Raw genomic sequence first — 23,646 nt, forward strand, 5'->3', positions numbered from 1 at the left:
GTTTCCGGTAGAAGAAGACGGCAACTTCCTACCAAATGAAGAGATAGACACCACTGCAGTTCACAAACTATTTGGTGGTATGTTGTTTTTATCATTATTTTAGCACCTGCATTATCTAGGGCCCAGTCACGTTTTCTTTGGGTAGTAAGTTCCGTTTGTGATGGTGAAAGAAACTGCATACAGTACACACCAAAATGCTGGATTATTTGTATCACCGATTTAGGATAGCAGACTACATTGTACACATCGTGTGTGACAGTCCGCCCTCGCCTTTCCGATTTTTTAGGTGGTCTCATCTGGCCTTCTTTTTATTATAACTTCCCAACTTCGCCAGTGCATTTTGTATCCAGTAAAATAGATGACGTCAATAATAACATCCGGCTGAAGGAGGCAGTTTGCCGAAATATTGAAAAAGAAAAATATAACCTGGTTACTGATGTGTCAACTTTTGTTTAAAAGAAAAATAGATGGTATAACCGTGGATCTTAGGAATTGCATCGTACGTTCAAGTACAAAGTTAGAGACCGCACAGTTGATGTCACTGTCAGTTGCATACGGATGCCTCATAGAATACATATATGGAACAGCAGACACAATCAGACATGTATACATGCAGCAGGGACACATATCAACTTAATTGCCATTCTGACTTTAAAGGATGCAAAGTTTTGCTCATTGCTTCCCTTCCCCGGCAAGCTTGAGATTCATCCATGCATATTAATTATGTACTGATTTATAGTACTGTAGTACGTCTTTTTCTCAGAAATGATGTCGAAATGCAATCTTATCTGTATGCAGGTAACTGCCTCTGTAAGACTCATTCAGTCTGTAATATAGGCATTTCAATGATATAAATATACTTTTCATTTTATTATCTAGGGTTTGAATCAGAATGACCCAACAAGGACATAACTTCAAGTGAATTCCGCTGACTAACGCCAGAGATGGCTGATATGGAAGCAGTACCGTTGAGCTCCTCAGCCACCTCTCTGGAACCAGGTACTGGAAGTGCGGCAGACCTGAATGAACTCCCAGCAAGAAATACACCTTCTGTGTCATCAGTATCAGCCGAGGAAAGTCCTTGTAGTGTCGATGAATCACCCAGGAATAAGAGTGAAATTACCTCTGGTGAGGTATCTGAGACAGTCAGCACCGGGTCCTCTGCACCTCAACCACATCCACTTGCTGCGAAAAAGCCGTCCATCAAGCGCACACCAAATGACTTCATTTTTGGGAAAACCATTGGAGAAGGATCATACTCTACGGTAAATGCAGAGACCTACACACTATAATTGCACAATTTTAAAGCTTATTTCTTGCATACGTTTAACGGTTTATTGAAAAAGTTGAAGGCGTGGCAAAAGTGAAGTTTTTCTCATTCTATTTAATGCGTTTTTAAGACAGGTTGTGATTTTTTAATATTCTTTTTCTTCTGTTATCATCAACACTTAAACACTTAAATCATATTGAACCAATGTCTACAGTTTAATGGAAAAAAATGCATAAAATTAAATGTGACTCAGACTGCACTGTTCACTTTTGTGTGTGCACATTTGCTTGCACATTTTATCATTACACTTACAGTTTCCATTTTCAGGTATATATTGCAAAAGAAGTCAGCACAAGTAATGAATTTGCAAGTAAGTGTTTTGAAATTGTTCATGTACATGTCTGTTTCCCTTTGTTATAATTTTGGCTGTTCTCTTCAGTTCAAGAAATTATTAAGAATACAGTGAAACATCCTCTCCCCCCCCCCCCCCCCCCCAGCATTTAAAAAAAATTAGCCCCATACATATAGGTACATAGCTTTTGATTTTGATAGAAATAGCTCGCTCAAGCAGGGAGAACAAAACAAGATCCCTCTTGCTTTTTTGTCCTGAACAGAAGATATGGTTGTGTGCCAGTTTGATGAAAACCCTCATGGAAGTCCAGCAACTTCTCTTACCAGTGCCTATGTTTTTCATGTAGAATTGATGCCAGTACTCCACAGCAGCAGCACTATTTTGAATTGTACAAGTTAATGTTGGTATGCTTGATTATTCTTTAACTTTATGGTTTTTATTTTTGTATTTTTTGGGGCATTTATTTCAAACAACATAATTCAAATTGTTCTAAACTCCTGCTCTTGTGCTTGCAGTCAAGGTGTGTGACAAGAAGTTCATAATGAAGGAGAGGAAGAGCGAATACATCATGCGTGAAAAAACAGTGCTGACCAAGACGAATCACCCCTTCATCGTCAGGCTCTACTACACATTCCAAGACTCTGACCGCTTGTGTATCCTTCATTAAAACAATGCCATAGGTCTTTTGGCTGGTTTGGTTTTGATAATATAGAGATTAATAAGTCAATATGTTAAGCAACACAAAATACGGTCAGACAAAAAAATTAGATTATCAAAAATCCTCAACAACAACAAAGACAGGCTATTGACAAACACACAGAGCCAAACACACACACACACACACACTAACACTAACACACACACACTCACACACACACACACCCCAATATGCATCATACAAAATAGCGACAACAACAAAACTGACACAATTACATGAATAATGTTATTAAAAGTAATAAATAAAAAAATGAACCACAACTTTTCCTTGCTTGAAAAAAAAAAGATCTAACTTTAAAAATTTCTTTTCAAGCGAGGTGAACTATTCCTCTCTGTTAGTGTTACTAGCGCAATCCTTGTACTGGTCATAAGGCCCAAAAAAATAAATTGTCTGTTTCTGGTCACCCGACCGACCCTAAATTTCGGCGCCGACCCTAAACTTTTTTTTTCCAAACTCAAAAAAAAATTTTTTTTTTTTTGGTGGTAAAGGACAGGGTGAGAAAATGAACAACAAAAACGTGTGAAAACGAAAGTCCGCTGACGGTTTGTAAATGTGTTGAGTGTCTTGTCTCTATGTATAGTGAATCCAGTCTCTTTGCGCGATTTTTAAAGTTAGTTTTATTGGTCTACATTTGGGGTAAAAAAAAAATCCCTACCTACCGACCCTATTTTTTTTAGCCATGTTACCAGAAACAGACATTTTTTTTTTTTTGGCCTAAGACCAGTATATCTCGGCATTGTCTGCAAAACTTTCCTGGGATGTTGAAACTGAGAAATACAGAGCAGGTTCCCCTGAATGTGCTGGCTGAATTGTTGGGAACGTCTCTTAATCCAGCCAATAATGAAGTGATGTATTTTTATTATTAGCATTTTCTTGCTGAAAGTCTTATTTTGAAACTTTTCTTGGTAAGAAATCCACATTTATTAGGATTTTTAGTATTAGTAAATTTTGAGGAATCTCATTTTGAGAGGAATCACATTGATTATGATATTTCCTTCATGATCCATCAGATTTTGTGTTGGAGTATGCCCGCAAGGGAGAGCTTCTATACTACCTGACCAAACTGTCGTCCTTTGACATGAACTGTTCACGCTTTTACGCAGCAGAAATGGTGGAGGCACTGGACTACCTGCAGCAACAAGGGGTCATTCACAGGTACTTTCCTACTCACATGTATTTTATATGTTCACTTGAGGTTGTTTGTTTTTGACTCACATGCGAAGCAAAAGTGAGTCTATGTACTCACCCGAGTCGTCCGTCCGTCCGTCCGGAAAACTTTAACGTTGGATATTTCTTGGACACTATTCAGTCTATCAGTACCAAATTTGGCAAGATGGTGTATGATGACAAGGCCCCAAAAAACATACATAGCATCTTGACCTTGCTTCAAGGTCAAGGTCGCAGGGGCCATAAATGTTGCCTAAAAAACAGCTATTTTTCACATTTTTCCCATTTTCTCTTAAGTTTTTGAGATTCAATACCTCACCTATATATGATATATAGGGCAAAGTAAGCCCCATCTTTTGATACCAGTTTGATTTACCTTGCTTCAAGGTCAAGGTCACAGGAGCTCTTCAAAGTTGGATTGTATACATATTTTGAAGTGACCTTGACCCTGAACTATGGAAGATAACTGTTTCAAACTTAAAAATTATGTGGGGCACATGTTATGCTTTCATCATGAGACACATTTGGTCACATATGATCAAGGTCAAGGTCACTTTGACCCTTATGAAATGTGACCAAAATAAGGTGAACCACTAAAAGTGACCATATCTCATGGTAGAAAGAGCCAATAAGCACCATTGTACTTCCTATGTCTTGAATTAACAGCTTTGTGTTGCATGACCTTGGATGACCTTGACCTTGGGTCAAGGTCACATGTATTTTGGTAGGAAAAATGTGTAAAGCATGTGAGTCGTATGGGCTTTGCCCTTCTTGTTTCAACTAATTTTCTGGGGGGTTGAAACTAATATATTGGAAACTCTGATGCTTTTTCTCCTTTTCAGTATGTGTGTGTGTAGGTGCATGTTCTTGAAGGTGTACCTGTAGGCTTAGCATAAACACTTTAGAGTTTGAAGTGACTGCTTCATAAAAACCAAAAAAGTGAATATAAAATATAATGTTCACTTGCGTTTCTCCTTTGAAAAAATTACATTCATTTCACTGAAGAAGGGCGTGGCCTGGAAGTCTTTGGAACTTGGTGTTTACTGTGTTTTTTGAGTCACTTGAGAAAAAGTGACTCTATGTAATCGGTCAGTGTTAGTCTGTCCGGCCGGCCGGCCGGCCGGCCGGCCGTCCGTAGACACCACCTTAACGTTGGACTTTTCTCGGAAACTATCAAAGCGATCGGGCTCATATTTTGTTTAGTCGTGACCTCCAATGACCTCTACACTTTAACGATGGTTTCGTTGACCTTTGACCTTTTTCAAGGTCACAGGTCAGCGTCAAAGGAAAAATTAGACATTTTATATCTTTGACAAAGTTCATCGGATGTGATTGAAACTTTGTAGGATTATTCTTTACATCAAAGTATTTACATCTGTAGCCTTTTACGAACGTTATCAGAAAAACAAGGGAGATAACTAGCCTTTTCTGTTCGGCAACACACAACTTAACGTTGGGCTTTTCTCGGAAACTATAAAAGTGACCGGGCTCAAATTTTATGTGAACGTGACTCATTGTGTTGTGAATAGCAATTTCTTCCTGTCCATCTGATGCCTCATATAATATTCAGAACTGCGAAAGTGACTCGATCGAGCGTTTGCTCTTCTTGTTTTCTAATTAATTGAAAAAATAATAACACATTTTATTGGTTCTGACCTTTCTTGCGTGTCTTGTTTATTTTTGTATTGATTCTTTCCTTGCAGAGATTTGAAACCAGAAAATATTCTTTTGAATGATCGGATGCACATCATGATCACAGACTTCGGGTCAGCAAAGATTCTGAAAATGGATGGGACAGACAAAGGTAAGATTTTGCAGGTGACACTAATATGAGATACAGTGTTCATATCTGTCTATAAGTATAACTTTGAATCCTTTTATGTGGGAAAGTATGTTGTTGACCTTTTCCAACTGATTCAAATGATTGGTACGTAATGGAGTATGAGTACATTTTATCTGAAGTAACTGGTACATTAGTATAACGCTGGTACATTTGTGGGGTTAATCTCTTTATTATTGTGATGCAAAGTGAAGGTGGGTACCAATGGATACTATTTTTTTAGGAGCACATACCGGTACCTATTTAATTGAAATAGAAAAATAAGAAAGCAAAAAAAAGAAAAGAAACAACGAATTGAAATACTTCATCTGCAGTGTGTAAGCTCTTTTCACATCTGCAGTAATGTTGTAGGTACATAGATGTATGCTTTTCTGGAGTTTGTTTGCTTATTTCTGGGGTGTTTGTTTTTTTACTGTTAAGTTGTTGTCTTTGTCATGTGAGATTTTAACACACTTTTTACTTGCAGAAGATGCCAATGCCAAACCATCGTCAGCTCAAGGTCACAGACGAAATTCCTTTGTTGGCACAGCACAATATGTGTCTCCAGAAGTACTGAACAGCAAAAAGGCTTATTACAGGTAAGTGTAGCTGATGCTTTTGGTACCCTGTGGGTATTTTTCTCCTTCTGCATTCGAGGGCTGCAACTCCCACATACTCTCCTACTAGTCCTAGGCACAAGTGGGATCTTATGTGTAGGGCTGTTTTTTCATTGCAATTTAGGCAGTCATACTCCGATTTCGGGAGATGCGTGTTGGGTGTTTTTGTGTTTGTTTCTGAACTCTGACATGGATTGCAGGGTCTTTTTGTGCGTTCTTGGTCTTGTGCTTGCATTTAAACATGGAGGGGGATAAAGCTCTAGCAGATCTGCACATAAGTTGACCTGGGAGATCTGAAAAATCTCCACCCTTGTCCCACCAGGCGTAGCCGTGATTCAACCCCCAAACCTTCCACACAGAAAGCCCAGGACATAACTACTCAGCTACGCACCAGTCTGCTCTGTGGATAATATTGAAGGATGTTTGGGTAGAATCAGTGCTGATTGTGTTTTCGGCTGTGTGTGTTTGCTCTTTTTTGCAGAATTATTTGGTAAGTTAGATTTTTAATTGTGTGTGTGGATGGGGACGGGATGGTAGAACTCTTTCACATGCGTAGTTCTTGTTCAGTGGGCTTGATTTCCCCTTTTTTTGTGTGCTATTATCAAGTCATGCAGGATAAGGAAGAAATGGAGAAGGAACAACATTCTCCCCCCACAAAACGACACATTACTGCCCATGTGGCAGAGATGAAAAAGATCTTGCTTGAAGGGTGCAAAAGAAGACCACTTAGATTGGGAGTGAAAATAGCATTAACTGATTAAGTAGAAAGAATATGGCCATTAGTGGGATTGTAAACAGCATCAATATGGGGAATATCTCTTGTGGTCAGTACTTACATGTCTGATGTTCCACATTGTGTGTTCCAGTTCAGACCTGTGGGCGCTGGGCTGTATCATCTTTCAGTTCTTGTCCGGTGAGACACCTTTCCGTGGAGGGTGAGTTTCTGGTTTTAATTGTGTAGATGTATATGCACTAACTTTGTGTAAGGGCCAACATTTGCATGTCAGTTACACTAAGTTTAGAAGTTCTAAATGGTTTTCTCTTCTCTTTTGAACTTACTGAGACAATGAATTTGTTTGAAACCATGAAGTCTCCATCAATGTTAAAAACTCCCTGACAGTTATTTCCGAACATTGTCTGCTGTGTACGAAATGTTCACCTTGCAAAGAAGAAGATAGGTAACTCAAACAAAGTTTTTATAAGTAAGTTTAAATAACAGTTTGATTAAATCATTTGATCACCACAGCATACTCCCTATACTGGTCTCCCTGCTGTTAGGCATTTAATTGATGGTATGTGTGAAAGTAACAGGAATGTACATATCTGATATGATTTGGGGCTGTGTCTTTGTTTTCAGGCATGAATATCAGATTTTTCAGAAGGTTTGCAGACTGGACTATGAAATTCCTGAGGGTTTCAACTCTACTGCAGCTGACCTGGTGCAAAAGTTGTTGGTAAGATTTACTTTTACCTGCTGTTTATTTACCTTTTGAAGGAACATTTGCTGTACCATAATTCTAATTGTAAAACTAGAACTGCTTGTAAGAGAGAGAGAAGAAGAGATAATGTGCATACGTATGCACTTGTGCATCTGCATGTGCACACGTGCATATGCATGCAGGGAGGGGTATCCAAGTGAGCATTCCAAAGGCCTTAGGACAGAAGCACAGAATTTTGCACATGTGTTTTTGAAGGAGATGTGAATGGAAATTGGTGAAAAGAAACAATGTCAGGACAGAAAAAAACATTGACACATTTGTGACTTACTACTAAATCTTCCTCACCATTGCAGGTACTGGATCCAACACAGCGATTGGGCTGCAAGGAGATGGGGGGCATGAACACATTGCGGCAACACACATTCTTTGAAGGCATCGTTTGGGAAGGCTTGGAGAAACAGAATCCCCCAGAACTGGTACCCTACCTGCCTGCTACAGAGAGGAATCCGGAGTTTTGGAGTAATCAAGACAAGGTATGTGCAAACTGTCCATTATCATTCATCACATGGTTTTTTTTGGTCTGTAGATAAGGTAGTTTGTTTGTATTTTGGATAGGTCTAGTGCAATTGTTGGTAGAATCATGGGATCGACTGAATCGATACTTTCGTGTATGTTGGCTTTAAAACTGTTTTTATTTGTTGTGTGAATTTTGTTGCCTGTTGCTGTTCATATACTTTGAAATTAAAGAATTCAGTGCAAAAGTTTACAATCTAGACCATGGGCAATGCTTTGCAATAAGCGCAAGTTTCAAAACCTGATAGTCCTTTTGTGGTTTTGGGAATATGTGTGGGTGAAACGATCCTGTTTCAAGTCACAGTATGTATGTTTTCAAAAAAGATTCCAACTGTACATTTTATATTTGACCTTGTTGTTAATGCGCTTTGATGTTTGTTGCAGACTGGCTTTGATGATCGACGATTGGCAGAGATTATCATCAGTTCTCCTGATAAGACCACTGACAATGATGCTTCAAAAGAACCTGATCCTCAACAGTGAGTTGCTCTTTGTTGCTGTCTTGCATTGTAGGGGTTCATACCGATTCAAAAGGTGAGCTTCAACTCTGATGTCTTTTCAAAACAAGCGGAGAAAGACAGAGAAGGAAGTATATCTAACCTTTATGTGACTCTCAGTTCCTCCTGTGTGCTGTGCAGAAATACACCCTCTGTCTGATGTGTCTGAAAACACCTCCACACGGGGGTTCTTGCAGCCAGCGCAGTATAGATAAAGAGGAAGAATATTCTCGGCTCGCGCGGCAGCAAGCAGGATGTCTCCGGACTGAATATTGCATTACAAAATGTTCAGTTTCACACATTTTCTGAACAGTTTTCCTCCACAAAAAAACCACGAAGATTGAAGCATACAGGAATCTTTCTGTTTTCCTTTTTTACATTTAGTCAAGTTTTGACTAAATGTTTTAACATAGAGGGGGAATCGAGACAAGGGTCGTGTGTGTGTGTGTGTCTGTCTGTCTGTGCGTGTGTGTGTGTGTGTAGAGCGATTCAGAGTAAACTACTGGACCGATCTTTATGAAATTTTACATGAGAGTTCCGGGGTATGATATCCCCGGACGTTTTTTTCATTTTTTCGATAAATGACTTTGATGACGTCATATTCGGCTTTTTGTAAAAGTTGAGGCGGCACTGTCACACCCTCATTTTTCTATCAAATTGATTGAAATTTTGGCCAAGCAATCTTCGACGAAGGCCGGACTTTGGTATTGCATTTCAGCTTGGAGGCTTAAAAATTAATTAATGACTTTGGTCATTAACCACTTGACTGCCTTATGACGGGTATACCCGTCATGCGCTTGTGCAGCCGCAGCGCCTTAGGACGGGTAAACCCGTCTTCTCCGTTCCGGGATTTTCCAGAAATGCTACGTCACTGCTGACACACAAATAGCAGCCAATGGCTTGGTAGGATACCTCATTCTCATGAATAAACGTAAATGGTGACGCGGTTTTGCGTCTGAAGGCTGTCACAGTGATTATAATCCTTTCTTGGAGCAAGCAAAACAGCCACCTGTGTTTGATCCACAGGCACCGGAAGATGCTCCGGACTGATTTTTCAAAAGTTCATATTTAAACATCATTATAAGCCAAACTAATTATTATTTCCATGATTAGACACTAAAAACAGATTCTTGGTTCAATTTCCTTTAAAAATAACATAGGTTTTACTTACCTACCTACTGCCAGTTTGGAGCTACAGTGGTACCTGCGATGTGTGGCCCCTCCGATCAGAGGACACCTCCCTTAAAAGGACACATTCTGGGGTCCCTTTGTCTATTATCTCTACCAAAATGTACCTGTCTTGACAGGCCACCTGCAATGTAGGGACACTTTAAGCTGGTCACAAGGGTGTCCTTTCATCGCAGGTACCGCTGTAGAATTTTTTGTGAATTATTACACCCCGAACTCCAATATTCCCTGGCAGTCAGGAATGCACATACGCAAGTTTTGATTGGCAGCGAAAGGGTTAAAAATCTAAAAATTGTAATTAAAATTTTTCATTAAACGATCCAAAATTACGTTCATCTTATTCTTCATCATTTTCTGATTCCAAAAACATATAAATATGTTATATTCGGATTAAAAACAAGCTCTGAAAATTAAAAATATAAAAATTATGATTAAAATAAAATTATCAAAATCGATTTAAAAACAATTTTATATTATTCCTTGTTGGTTTCTGATTCCAAAAACATATAGATATGATATGTTTGGATTAAAAACACGTTCACAATGTTAAAATGAAGAGAGGTACAGAAAAGCGTGCTGTGCAGCACAGCGCAACCACTACCGCGCTCAATTTCACTGCCTTCTACGGACTACGGTCATTGTGAAAAAATGCAGTGTGTTCAGTTTCATTCTGTGAGTTCCACAGCTTGACTAAATGTAGTAATTTCGCCTTACGCGACTTGTTTTTTTTTAAAGTCCTGCACAGAAATCTGTTTGAAAGCAGAACTCTCTGAACTCTCATGACTAACACTAGCAGACACTTATCTTGTGAATGACTCTCTTTGTTAACACTAGCCGTGTACAGTGGACCCCTACTTTTAAGACCTGATTAAAGTCTGCTCCTATTTTAAAACCCTGTTTTCACAGATTTTCTGTTCACAAGGTCTATTTTAAGACTCCCTTCCTTTATTTTGTTTCCATTTTGTGTTGGTCTTAAAAGAAGGGTTCGACTGTACTGTATCCTAGCAGCAGCTGGTAAGTGGGGGATGGGAGAAAAGTTGTCAACACTAAGATGTCAACTATGTGCAGGCTACTTCAAGACCAACAGTTACTCCGAGATGAACAGGTACTGCGAGATGAACAGTTACTAAGAGAGGAGCGGTTACGTCAAGACGAACACAAGAAGAAACTGCAGGCACAGGCGGCCAACAATGAATATCATTCCTTAGTTCAAGGCAACCTTATACTTAAGCAAGGAAAAGTTCTAAAACGCAAGGTGAGTTTTGGTTTTAGTTTTTGTAATCTGCATTGATTACAAGTGAAGATTAAATTACATATCTTAACCCGACTCACATTTAGCATTAACTTCAGATTAATTGCTTGGACACTGAACTACGCTTCACCCCGAAAGGGGAAGCAACCCCTTAAAAAAGAACGGCCTTGACTCAACCCAAGTTAACAAGAGTCAAGGTCACACCGCTCTCTCGACCTATCACGCGAGACTCAACCGTCGCCATGTTAGAAAGCTCACTCCTACTTCAGCCTCCGATCAGCTCGGACGCGTTTTCACAGCTACGCTACAGGCTTTCAGCCTACTACTGTTTTTCAGGCAGTTTATTCACCCCGTTCTACAGGTCCCTGCCTATGCAAGATTGGGTGAGCTCTTTCTAATTTGTTCTGCTCCTGTTTGTTTGTGTCTTTCTCCGTTTTGCAGTCTGTTTCGTGTTTACATTTCTCAGACTGTTTTTCGTTAGCTATGGCTGACAAGGAGAGAAAGAAGCCTCAGACTAGGCAAATGGCTGCTGAGTGTTCGCCTAGTAAGGTTACGCATAAAGAGACAGGCAAAGGCACTACCGTCTCTGTTCATGACCCAGCTTCTCAAACTACCATGTCTGTTAATATTTCGGACCCCGATAGCCCGGTCATGCCGGTACTGAAAGAAGCTAAAAGTAAGGCTCCTTCAGCCAAGAAGAGACGTAGTGGGAAAGATAAGACTCGTGTGAAAGATGATTTTTCCTCCCTTTTTGAGAAGTTTTCCGCCAATATGAATAACATGTTTGCACAACAACAGCAGTTTGCAGCTGATTTGCATGCTACTCGTCAAGAGTTGCACTCGCTCCCAGCGGGAGTGGGCGGAGTGGCTTCGTTGGCTCACGCTAAGATTCCGCCTTCATGCACTATCACGTCGGCCGACGTGCACGCAGAGCAGGGTGATTACTTCATTCGCGGAGCGGTTTCACGCTCTACAGGTTTGTCAAGTTCACCGGTAGCCAGGTTCTCTGGTGAAAGTGTTCAAGTTGGGCCGGAACTAGTAGCCCCCCCGCCGCGGCTGGGGGGTGAAAGTTTGACTTTCCCGGAGGCTATCGCTCTTTCTAAGAGGCGGAACTCACGGGGGGTCAACACCGGACAACAAGTTGGGCCGGAACTAGTAGCTCCCCCGCCGAGGCTGGGGAGTGAAAGTTCGACTCTCCCGGAGGCTATCGCTCTTAGTAAGCGGAACTCACGGGGGGTCGACACCGGACAACGAGACGGATGTACTCACGGGCAGACTTTTATGTCTCCGGTGAATGTATGCAAGTCTCAACTTCCTCCCTCTGGGCAGGAAGCTGCTTTCGGGCAGGCTTTGCACGGTTCTTCTGTTTTGCAATCAGCCTCGCCTGTGGTGGATCGTTTTAGTGACGCAGCTAGTCACAGTGACTTTCACGGTCCAGCCTCAGCAGATTCGGAGTTCGGCGATTCTCACTCACTTTCTGAGGAGGAAGTTGATGTCAAGTTGTCACTCAAACTTAAACCAGCTATGGTTACTGCAGCTCAGGTGTCTGCCAAGTACTTCGCTGAAGGGGTGACAGCTATGACAAGCTCTGCGGCACCACCACCCTCAGCGGTGGGTGATTTCCGCCCTGCTTTAACGGAAGTTCAGGGATATCGTTTTAGCGAGTCTCCTTCTGTTGCTTACGAACTTTCCAAGGTGCTGGCTAGAACTTCGGGTTCTGAGAATAGCTTGCCTGTGGAGACTGTGCCTTTACTGGCTGCACACGGTCAGGCGCCTGATGCTGCTCAGCCATGGCTTGCCTCAGGCCAGTTACGGAAGTCGAGCACTTCTTTTCATTCACGCAAGTTTGCTCTCTCCCGTCGTCATCACAGTCTTATTGAGACTTACGCTTTGCCGAGTGCACCGCTTCCGGTCACTCCGGAGTTGGCTAATCTCAGAGAGGATGTCTATCGTTTGGACAAAACTTGTGCTTACTCTGAAGGCGCATTACTTGGTTTGGAGGAGACGGGAAGATACTCGTTGGAACTTGCGTCTCTTTCAGAGACACTTCTTCGATCTCTTTCTCGGTCGATCGCGGTGTCGTTGGATCCTTTCGAATTTCGAAACGACGCTAGCGTGAAAGACGTCCCCATACTCCTGGCCTCTTTGGCTAAGGTTTCAGCCGAACAAATGTCAGTCGCGGCACGGTTGTACGCACATGCGGTTTACACACGCAGGGACGCTTTCTTGTCTGGCTCTAGAATTTAAGATAAGTCTACTTTGGACTTGCTCAAGGTCTCTCCTTTCACAGAGGGTTCTCTGCTTGGTCAACCTTCACTTGACGCGCTTGAAAAGCAAACACAAAACGCTAAGGACTTAGCGATCGCCAAGCTTGCCCAACACGGTTTCGCTAAGCCTCAGGCCAAACAACAGGGTCCCCCTAAAGCGTCTTTCACTTCTGCTAATCGAGGACGCGGCTCTCAGCATTCACAGTCCTCTTTTAGGGGTAGAGGCAGGGGCGCACCTTACCCCAAGAAGAAGCCGTCTTTCGGCAATGCTAGGGGGTCGGGTCGAAAACCTAACCCCCAATGACGAGGCCCCGAGCTACTCATCCCCACAGCCCCCACCCTTTTGGTGGCGGGCGGCCCCTCCCGGGCCCTTCCCTACTGGTTACAGTCTTAGACCTGTCCCCATTGAACAAATTCCTCAGGGAGATTCGGTTTACCATGGAGACTCCCTTTTCCGTTCGGGAGGCACTCAGACCAGGGGATTGGGCAACGTCAATAGATCTGACGGATGCGTATTTTCATATACTCATGCATCCGTCAGATCGAAAGTGGCTCAGATTTCGGTGGGCAACAGAGATTTATCAGTTCAGGGCTCTCCCATTCGGCTTGTCTCTGGCCCCTTGGGTCTTCACAATGGTGACACGACAACTTTGTTCCCTGGTCAGGCAAAAAGGCATTCGTCTGCGTGCATATTTAGACGATTGGCTCGTCCTACATCAGAACCAGCAGTCTTGCAGTCTCCACACGCAGGCGGTGTTGAATCAGGCAAACGATCTGGGTTTTCAGATCAACCAGAGCAAATCAGAGCTGATACCGTCCCAAAACTTCACGTACCTAGGGATGACCTTCGATACGGTGGCGTGGTCAGTTCGTCCCTCCCTGAGAAGAGTCAACAAGCTTCAAGACCTACTCAGGTCTCTCAGGTCACAGAAACAGGCCAAGGTCAGGGTCTTGGCTTCGGCTCTAGGACAGATGGAATCTATGGCCACTCTCATTCCGCTGGGGAGAGTATGCAAAAGGCCGTTTCAGGCTGCACTCAACTCTGAGTGGAACCCGGCTTACCAGGGCTGGGATGTCTCTGTTCAGATACACAGCTGGATTCGACAGACCACAATTCAGTGGTTGCAAGCAGACTTGTTTCTGGGAGTTCCGATTGTTCTTCCTCCTCCGGAGGTCGACATGTTCACAGATGCGTCTCTGTTAGGTTGGGGTGCTCATCTTGCACAACTCGGGGACTTGGCCCGAGAGTCAAGCCCAGTCTCACATAAATGTGTTGGAGTTGGAGGCAGCCTTTTTGGGGCTTCGGAGCTTCTTCCCTGCCGTTGTCGGAAAGCATGTTCGGCTACATACCGACAACACCACGGTAGCGGCTTATGTGAATATGCAGGGCGGTTCACGGTCGCAAACACTCTCAGTCAGAACTTGTCAGATCCTGCGGTGGTGTGCTCAACATCAGATCACTCTGTCGGCGAAGTTCTTACCAGGTCGACTCAATGTTCTGGCCGATGCTCTCAGCCGTTCGTCCAGTGTGTTGCACACGGAGTGGACGATCACCCACCATGCACTTCAGAGATTGTGGGTTCAGGTCGAAAAGCCTGTAGTGGATCTGTTCGCTACGAGGTTTTCCCGGAGACTGCCAGTGTTTGTCTCCCCGTTTCCGGACCCGGAAGCCTGGAAGACAAACGCTCTGGAGATCAACTGGTCGGATCTTACGGCGTACGCCTTCCCTCCGTTTCAACTGCTGGGCAGGGTACTCAGAAAGGTCGAAATGGAACGCCCGTCCCTCATTCTGGTGGCTCCAATGTGGACAAGCCAACATTGGTTTCCGGACTTGCTTCGTCTCACAGTAGGTCCTCCTATTCCGCTAAACCTAGAGAAGGGAGAGCTGCTACAACCACGCACGGGCGTTCTTCACGAGAATCCGCAGGCTCTGCGTCTTCACGCGTGGAGACTGTGAGAAAATCTTTGCGTCGCTCAGGTGCTTCTGAAGGGACTTTGGATCTGGTTCAAAAGGCTCACAGGCAGTCTACTAGCTCTGTTTACACCTCACACTGGTCTGCATGGGTGGCATGGTGCGCAGATAATGGGGTCGAAGCTACATCCCCTCGGTCAATGCAGGTAGCTAATCATTTGTCTTGGTTGGCCTCCCAAGGCAAGTCCCCATCATCTCTTAAGGTCAGGAGATCAGCGATTTCGTCCACCTTAAAGCAATTAGGTCGCACTATTTCCCTCGGTGGAGTTATTGCAAGCGTGTTAAGAGGCGCTGCATTGGATTTTGTTAAGACAAAGACTCCAGTCCCAGCCTGGGATCTGTTTCTAGTTTTAAACTTCTTGAGATCTTCGGATTTTGAACCTTTACACTTGGCAAGTCTACATAATCTTACACGTAAAGCTCTTCTGCTCACTTTACTGGCCACAGCTAGGCGGAGCAGCGAAGTACACGCTCTCTCAGGCCTTCCAAAAGACATCTCTGTTGAGAGTGATGGCTCTATCACACTTCGTTTTAGACCTGATTTCTTAGCAAAAAATCAAAAGCCTCACCATCCTGCTCCCTTTATCAGGATTCCGTCTTTGTCTACTATACTAGCACCAGGCGACCCTGATATGACAAATTGTCCAGTGCGAACACTTAGCAGCTATTTGTCTAGGACTGCTCCGTTAAGAGCTAAAGAACAGAAACTTCTTTTTATCTCACTCAATACTGCTCGGAACAGAGACCTGTCACGGGTGACTTTGGCTAGGTGGATCGCCACACTCATAAAACAAGCATATGAATGGTGGCAGAAGGGAAAAAGGGGGGGGCAGTCCGTTCTCCCCATGTCGTCTATCGTACTCATGAGGCGAGAGCCTGGGCCTCGTCTTTGGCCGTACTACAGTCAGGAAGGCTTTCTGAAGTACTTGACTCTGCGTATTGGGCGTCTGAGGACGTCTTCATAAATTTTTACTTGCGCGACATTGCAAGTACGCGGCAAGATGGGACCAACTCCTTACCGGCTGTGGTAGCCGCAGGACAGGTTCTTCCAAGATCATAGAGTAAGTACCCGCCACCTACATTAGCAATCTGCTAAATGTGAGTCGGGTTAAGATATGTAATTTAATCTAAAATTTTATAAGTAAATTTTGATTTGATTAATATACTTACCCGACTCACATCGTTAATACCCTCCCGCCTACCCCGCTTAGGGTTTCCATAAAAAAGAACAGATCACTTCAGTAGGAGTGAGCTTTCTAACATGGCGGCGGTTGAGTCTCGCGTGATAGGTCGCGAGAGCGGTGTGACCTTGACTCTTGTTAACTTGGGTTGAGTCAAGGCCGTTCTTTTTTAAGGGGTTGCTTCCCCTTTCGGGGTGAAGCGTAGTTCAGTGTCCAAGCAATTAATCTGAAGTTAATGCTAAATGTGAGTCGGGTAAGTATATTAATCAAATCAAAATTTACTTATTAAATTTTAGATTATATACATTTTGCAGAATCCAACAAGATAATCAATGAAAGTAGGAAAAATATAACATCGATTACAGGGGTGTGCAAATCCACTAACCCGTGACCCGGGGGGAGTTAAAAATTGGCCGGGTTAGCTGAGGTCTTTGAGTAGCATTCCCGTGGGTTAGCTAAAAATTTCACAAACAAAACTCAAGATAGAGCTTCAAATGCCAACTCCTTACTAAAATGAATGGCCAAAATACATTTCCCCTTGTTTTTCATAATGAAAACAAAGCCCAAACCGAAGCCCAAACAGTAAGTACTGTTTCTAAGGCGCTTTTTCTGAAGTATTGATCGTGTTTGAAAATGTCGTCTGCTTCAACGATGTGAGTTACATCCCTTAGTTTAGTTTTACATTTTGACCAATGAGAAAGCGCTCCCTAATTTGTTTCGGGCCACTGAAAAACAACCATGGCGTTGTTTATAATCCAATGTGAATGTTTCTGTGTGTGAAACTTCAAAGACAAAATAAGAAAAGTTGGAGTGGGTTACCTATTTTTTTCCCGGGTGAGCTGGAAATGAGATTCTACTAACCCGTGGGTGAGTTGTTTATTTTCAAATTTGCACACCCCTGGATTATATACATTTTGCAGAATCGTGAAAGATCATCAATGAAAGTAGGAAAAATATAACATGTAAGGCACATAACTTTAAATGGTTTAAATGAAAATTGTGGGTGCATGCACACTTGCTTTCTGTATGGTGCTGTTAGATCATTTCTCTTTGTTGCAGACTGTACTAAGTATTGGTTTGGAATCATTTTTGATGACAGGTGAACATTTCCACTGTGTAATGCACAAGACTTTTCAAAAAGATAGAGAACTTTAAAGCTGTTTCAGTGTTTGTAGTGATTTTATTGTTTGTTGATGCAGGTCTCCTTACTAAGAAGTTACCCTCAATTGTTTACCCGTGTTAAAATAAATAATGATTGTTTTGTTTTGTGTGTGCAGGGGTTGTTTGCGCGGAAGCGAATGCTACTGCTGACAGAAGGTCCACACCTGTACTACGTAGACTACACCGTCAAAGAGAAAATCTTGAAGGGACAAATCCCATGGTAGGACCTGCAGATGATCATACTTTTTTTTGTTTTTTTACTTTTTTGTGTATTTCTCTTTCTGTCTTTATTTGTGTGTACATGCATCTTTAAAATAATGTCAAACTTAATTTCAAATGATTAAGTTAGAAAAGTGGCACATATTCCATCACAACAACCAGTTAAGCCTGATTTAATTGATCGGTAGTCGCGCTGGCCTATTTTGAAACCATACAAGTACAAATCCTGGCTCTCGCAGAAAACAGTCACTCTGCTGCGTAAACCAGCCAGTCAAACCAAGTCTAAAACATAGAGCAAGAAGTTCATTATTTGTACCATCAGTGTCTGTCTGTCTGTTTACATCAAAGACCACTGGGTCGACGTGCTAGTAAATGTAACGTTTTGTTTTGTCAATGATTAAACATTCCAATAACCTACAATTCTTGTTTTTTTACTTCTAAAACATAGCGATAACATTATATTTGTCAGGAAGAAATTGGTCAAATGCATTATCATTTCAGGTGTTTTTAGATTTTTTATCGTCAAAATACTGGAAATTTCTAGTTAATGCATCCCATTTCAATATAAGACAACTTTTATTGAAAAGACATTGACTGAAACTTATATGTGTATATCAACAGTCATTTGTGTTTTATGCTCATTCAAATAAATGTATGGGGCACCTTGAGCTAGAGTGAACATTTAACACAACATTGGTATGCTTTGCAAAATATGCGTTTATTGTTTGTTCGCAGGTCACGTGAATTGAGACCAGAGGCAAAAAACTTCAAGGTTTTCTTTGTTCATACAGTAAGTGATTGTGTGTTTTCGTTATTTGCTATCACTGACATTTTTGAAGATAATGGAAGTTCAATTCCTTCATTGTCTTCAAAGGCCAGTTAGATACATTTTGTAATGATATGCTGCAAAATATTTTGGATTACTAACTGTTATTGAAAGTGATGGAGACAAGTTCTATGAAGATGACATTTTGAGGTTGAAATACTTTTGATTGCTTTAAAACCCCTGTAGATTACGTAACAATTGTGGTTTGTTTTAAAGTAATATGATCTCTCCAACAGTGTCTAGCTGTTTCTCTATTGTTACACCAGACAACAGGTTTAGGGGTACTTGCATCATTAACTATGTCAGCGACTTTCTAGTTGGGGCATAGGTTTGCATTTAAGCAAATTTCTCCTGATCCTTTCAGCCAAACAGGACGTACTACTTGGAGAGCAGGGACTCAGACGGTCTCGAGTGGGAGAAAAAAATCATCGAAGTTTGGCAGCGTTACTACGGCAACAAGGAATGAGAGGTTTCTGTGGCATTTCTTCCTTCTTCACTGCCGTCCCATGTGTTGAGAAGTCCACGAGTGTAGTACAACAGGCGTTGGGTGATTCAGTTTGGAAAGATTGAGAGATGGAGAGGTTGAAACAGAGGTGAAACTGTGAAAAGAGAGCGGTGTTTGTATGAAATGTGTGAGTGGCAAATGAACACGTGGCGTCATAACAAAACCGTGAGAACCGCAGCTTCTGTGGGCACTTTCTATGTTTGAGTAGAATCTTGAGGACTATTGTTTACTTTTTTTCCGCCGGAGACAGGTGGTGAGATGATGTAATACAGTGGAACCCCCCTTTAAAGACCCCCCAATTTAAGACTTTCTCCCTTTTAAGACTCTGTTTTTGTAGACTTTCTATTCATAACCTCTGTAAATTTACCCCCATTTTAAGACTCCCTCCTTTTTAAGACCTGATTTTGTCAGTTTTTTGTGAGGTCTTAAAACGTGTGTTCCACTGTACACAGTTCTGAGAGTAGAGGCTTGAAGAGTCTGACAGTGCATTGCTGCTTGCAGGTGTGTTCCACTGTACACAGTTCTGAGAGTAGAGGCTTGAAGAGTCTGACAGTGCATGGCTGCTTGCAGGTGTTCCACTGTACACAGTTATGAGAGTAGAGGCTTGAAGAGTCTGACAGTGCATTGCTGCTTGCAGGTGTGTTCCACTGTACACAGTTCTGAGAGTAGAGGCTTGAAGAGTCTGACAGTGCATTGCTGCTTGCAGGTGTGTTTCACTGTACACAGTTATGAGAGTAGAGGCTTGAAGAGTCTGACAGTGCATTGCTGCTTGCAGGTGTGTTACAAATGCAGATGTGATTAAGTACAGGTCAGATGACAAGATTTTCTATATTGGTGCAGAATGGATGGCTTTTGATAGTCAACACTGCAGTATTGGCGTTAACCGGTAATTACCGGTATTTTACCGGTTGAAACGAGAAAATACCGGAACAAATTTGGCTGCCAGTATGACCTACCGGTTGATTTTTAGAACTACTGGTTTTTTTCGCTGGTAAAATAATAAAACCAGTACTCTGAGTTGGACGCTTACTGGTTCCAATGACCTGCTTACCGGGGGTTTTCTGGACTGTTTGCATCATAAAAGTTTGCGTACCGGTTTGAAAAAATACTAGCGCCATCACTGCCCTGTCAAGGTGTTGCAAAATTGCAATGATTTATTATCAGGTGGAATGATCTTGTTTGAAGACTTGTGTTGATGTTGTCGTTCTATTGGGAGACACAACAGGAAAGAATAGATCTTTTCTTTATTTTTTCTCTTGTAGGACTTTGCTTGAAAAGGCTGGCTTGGATTTGGCTGTCGTTGTTACGTTTATAAACACACTTGTTGCCGTGTTTTGAGAAGGTGGTGCTTGCTAACTGGGATATAATGTTGTAGATATTCTGAATAACGTTGTTTTGTTCTTCCTGTTGTAAATACTATGTTGAATGTAACAGGCATGATTCTGACTGTGATGTGTTGTGTATTTATACACACCCAGGAACAATGTCAGGCATTTGTTCATATTGTTGTGTGTTACTGTACCACACTGTTGGCATGAGATATTGTTGGCGTACTAAATGTACCATATCATACCAGATCAGGCTTAACATCGTCATCATGCTATACCACACTACGCGTTTACATTGTACCTTTCACTATCTTCATGGCCAGCTCAGCTGCTCACTAACAGTAGTATTTCTGACAACTTTGACAGAGGCTACTCAAGATTCTGAAATGTTTTGATTAGCATACAGCGCTTTAATGTGAAACAGGTTAGGCTGTCATGTTTCAAAGGTATCAACATTTTTTTGTTTGATGGATATGCACAGGAACATTTGTGTGTTTGTGTACATACATACACATTCAGTTATGTTTAGTAATGGGATGTAACACACACACACGCATGCACGCACACACACCAACACACACAGTTACACATACAGTCACACAGTCGAGTCACGCACACTGATACACACACACACACACACACACACACACACACACACACACACAGAGTAAACATATGTAACAAACACTTATCTTTGCTAACAAAAAGTCAGTTGATCACAATGAAGATATAAGAATGAGACTGTACATTGATGCAATACAGTCATGTTTGTTACACTACGGGACTTTATTATCGGCTTGAGTGGTGGTGTCTGAAAAACTGTTATTGACTGCTTGTGAAGAAAACGGCTTCATGGTGATATTATACAGAAAATGTGAGCACATTGGAACTAGTTTGCCTGTGCTTGAATAGACAGAAGCAGGTGCTCGAATGTATTGTGATTGTGAGTGGGAACTAGCTTTTTACTTTGTAACTTTCCCATGATCCTCGCTGTTGATGAATTGGATTGTAAATTTGGTTCCTGATGTGATTGTCAGGGAGTTTGATTGTTATTATGATTGATTGCTGCTGTTGTTTATTTTGATCAGGCATACTCACATACCATGTACACGGTTTCTGGAATCAAATCTCTGTGTTTTTTTTCTCTCATTTGTACAACTGTAGTGTGACAGGGGAGGCTACCGCTCCTTTCACAGCAGACTCGGCACCCGAGTTGTTGGCCTTTAAGTCAACAGCGGTTGATTGTGGAATTCTGTTTGTGATGGGGTCTGGTGGTTTCCGATTGTCTGTATGTTCATGGAAACCTTCGGGTTTGCATAACAGTTTTTATAGGGCTAAGAAATTAGCCCTAACATTTTCAATCCTGTTTGATTGCACTTCGCCTCCCGAGGTGATCGTAGTGTTTCGGCACTCGGTTACAGTAGATTAAGACAAGTTTCAGGGAACTAAACCGGGGATGTCAGCTTTCTGGCTTTCCAAAGTTGCACAGTTTGTCCCACCCCCGTACCTACTTTCCCCCTCCCACAATCCCTCTCCCCGCACTTGTGTTTCTTCCTCTGTTTGTTTCCAGCTTACTTTTTATTCCCCCGATCAAAATTGGTAGGTTATATATGTGTCAATATTTTTTGTAAATTTTACTTGTCACAAAGTGTAAAGTAAGTTTGTCTGCAGAACAAAGTGTTGAAGGATTTATGCTTAAAAAAATTATGATTATAATGTAATAACTGTGTGGGTGTTTTTTGTCTTTCTTTCAAGAACAGCTTATCTAGCACTTCACTGCATCTGTGTCTGTGTCCACAAAATGAATGTGTGATATACCTTTACCACAAGTGATTAGTGTTACATTTGCGCTTTGAAAGAAGCGGAAAATGTTGGTTTGTTTTTTAACCAGGTCAATGAGTTGCAGCAAAGTCAAACAAGCATGCTAAAAATCTGTATACATGTACATGTATTCCAGATCAACATTTTCCCTGGTATTTGAGGAGTCTTTAAATTCAAGTTTCTTTTTGCTTCAGCTGAGTACTGTACTTACTGTCCTTTATGCTGGTTGGCATGAGTTCAGCTGAGTCACATTCAGAAAAATGCTCAGATAATGGCCTGCAATCAAAGCGTACTAAATGGCCTTGTAAGGATATTTCTCACAAAAACACGCTTTCTGTGTAAGGAACAAGCATTCTATAGGCTGTGATGTGCATGAATGCAGATCTAAGTGCGGTGTGCATATAATGTTATGTTCAATATCCCTTCCATTTTGACACCCAGATTGACATGAAAAGGTTTGGTGCATGGTCTCTTTTTTGATGAGCAACAATCTTACATGCTGAGAACATGTGATGTCCAAGGCACTTGTTTTTCTTGGCCTGCAGAGATAGATGACTTCAGGCTATGATGAAAGAAGAGTTTAAGTCCATTTCCCCTGCATATGGCTCCCTAAATGGTGCGTTAAAAACGGTAACACCCGTAAAAACCCACTCATGCAAAAAACAAGTGTACATGGGAGTTTCAGCCCATGAACGAAGAAGAGGACGAAGTTTGAGTCCATGTTCAGGATTTCACCAGTTAGGAGTTTGTATTATGGAGCACCAAGCCTCAATCAACCACAGTTAGGTTAGATCGACCTTGGGGATGAATGCTTAACAATTTATCTTTCAAAGCATGTTCTTTTTTTTTTCCACTCCATGTATTTAGACAGTCTTTCAGATTTTAGCTTCTGTGCTACTATTGTTCATTCAGGATGACTAAACTGTTGTGTACATTAAAGAAACAGTTAAACTTTGAACTTCTTCTTTACTTGGTTTACGTGTGAGACTGTTGAGTGTGATTGCAGCATTGATACCAGACAGCAGAAATGTTTTTATTTATTTTTTAAATACATGTAACCTTGTCAAGGATTTTAGGCACTGTGGAAGAGTTGCATTCCTTAAAGGTGAGGCAAGAATGTAAATACAGAATGCAGATAGCGTCACAGTGAACAATGAATTCTGATGTGCATGTTTTTGAAAAAAACCCGCGGGTTAGGGGGAAGAATTTACCCGATGCTCCCCAGCATGTCGTAGGAGGCGACTAACGGATTCTGTTTCTCCTTTTACCCTACCGTGGTTGAAAACGACGTTAAACACCAAATAAAGAAAGATGTTTTTGAAAGAAAAGTCATGGAGCGGACAATGTCAAAATACATCACCTAGGAGGAATACAACTCTTCCACAGCCCATAAAAGCAATGATAGTTATTTTTTAACATTGTCTATAAAAATAAAAAAAATTTAGCAAGAAAATATTTGCGATATTTTCAATAC

The 23,646-nt window shown here is 41.7% G+C and overlaps 1 protein-coding gene across 1 annotated transcript; it reads left to right on the forward strand.

The window, feature by feature from the left end:
• On the forward strand, positions 1 to 23,130 carry LOC138959389 (3-phosphoinositide-dependent protein kinase 1-like). Its single transcript, XM_070330851.1, has 15 exons — positions 1 to 77; positions 880 to 1,265; positions 1,598 to 1,640; positions 2,138 to 2,275; positions 3,351 to 3,495; positions 5,211 to 5,311; positions 5,814 to 5,925; positions 6,810 to 6,878; positions 7,301 to 7,397; positions 7,736 to 7,915; positions 8,340 to 8,434; positions 10,709 to 10,895; positions 17,590 to 17,693; positions 18,428 to 18,482; positions 18,883 to 23,130. The coding sequence occupies exons 2-15, from the start codon at positions 945 to 947 to the stop codon at positions 18,982 to 18,984; spliced, it is 1,749 nt and encodes a 582-aa protein (XP_070186952.1). The 5' UTR covers positions 1 to 77; positions 880 to 944; the 3' UTR covers positions 18,985 to 23,130.
• Positions 23,131 to 23,646: the final 516 nt, after the last annotated feature.

The sequence above is a fragment of the Littorina saxatilis genome, linkage group LG2, assembly GCF_037325665.1.
Source record: "Littorina saxatilis isolate snail1 linkage group LG2, US_GU_Lsax_2.0, whole genome shotgun sequence".
NCBI lineage: Eukaryota > Metazoa > Mollusca > Gastropoda > Littorinimorpha > Littorinidae > Littorina > Littorina saxatilis.

What these genes read in the sequence shown, in the direction of transcription:
- LOC138959389 (XM_070330851.1), top strand. Translation starts at nt 945, where the DNA reads ATGGCTGATATGGAAGCAGTACCGTTGAGCTCCTCAGCCACCTCTCTG. An exon ending in CACAAGTAATGAATTTGCAA is followed by an intron (nt 1,641 to 2,137) that starts GTAAGTGTTTTG and finishes TTGTGCTTGCAG; the next exon opens with TCAAGGTGTGTGACAAGAAG. An exon ending in AGCAAAAAGGCTTATTACAG is followed by an intron (nt 5,926 to 6,809) that starts GTAAGTGTAGCT and finishes TGTGTGTTCCAG; the next exon opens with TTCAGACCTGTGGGCGCTGG.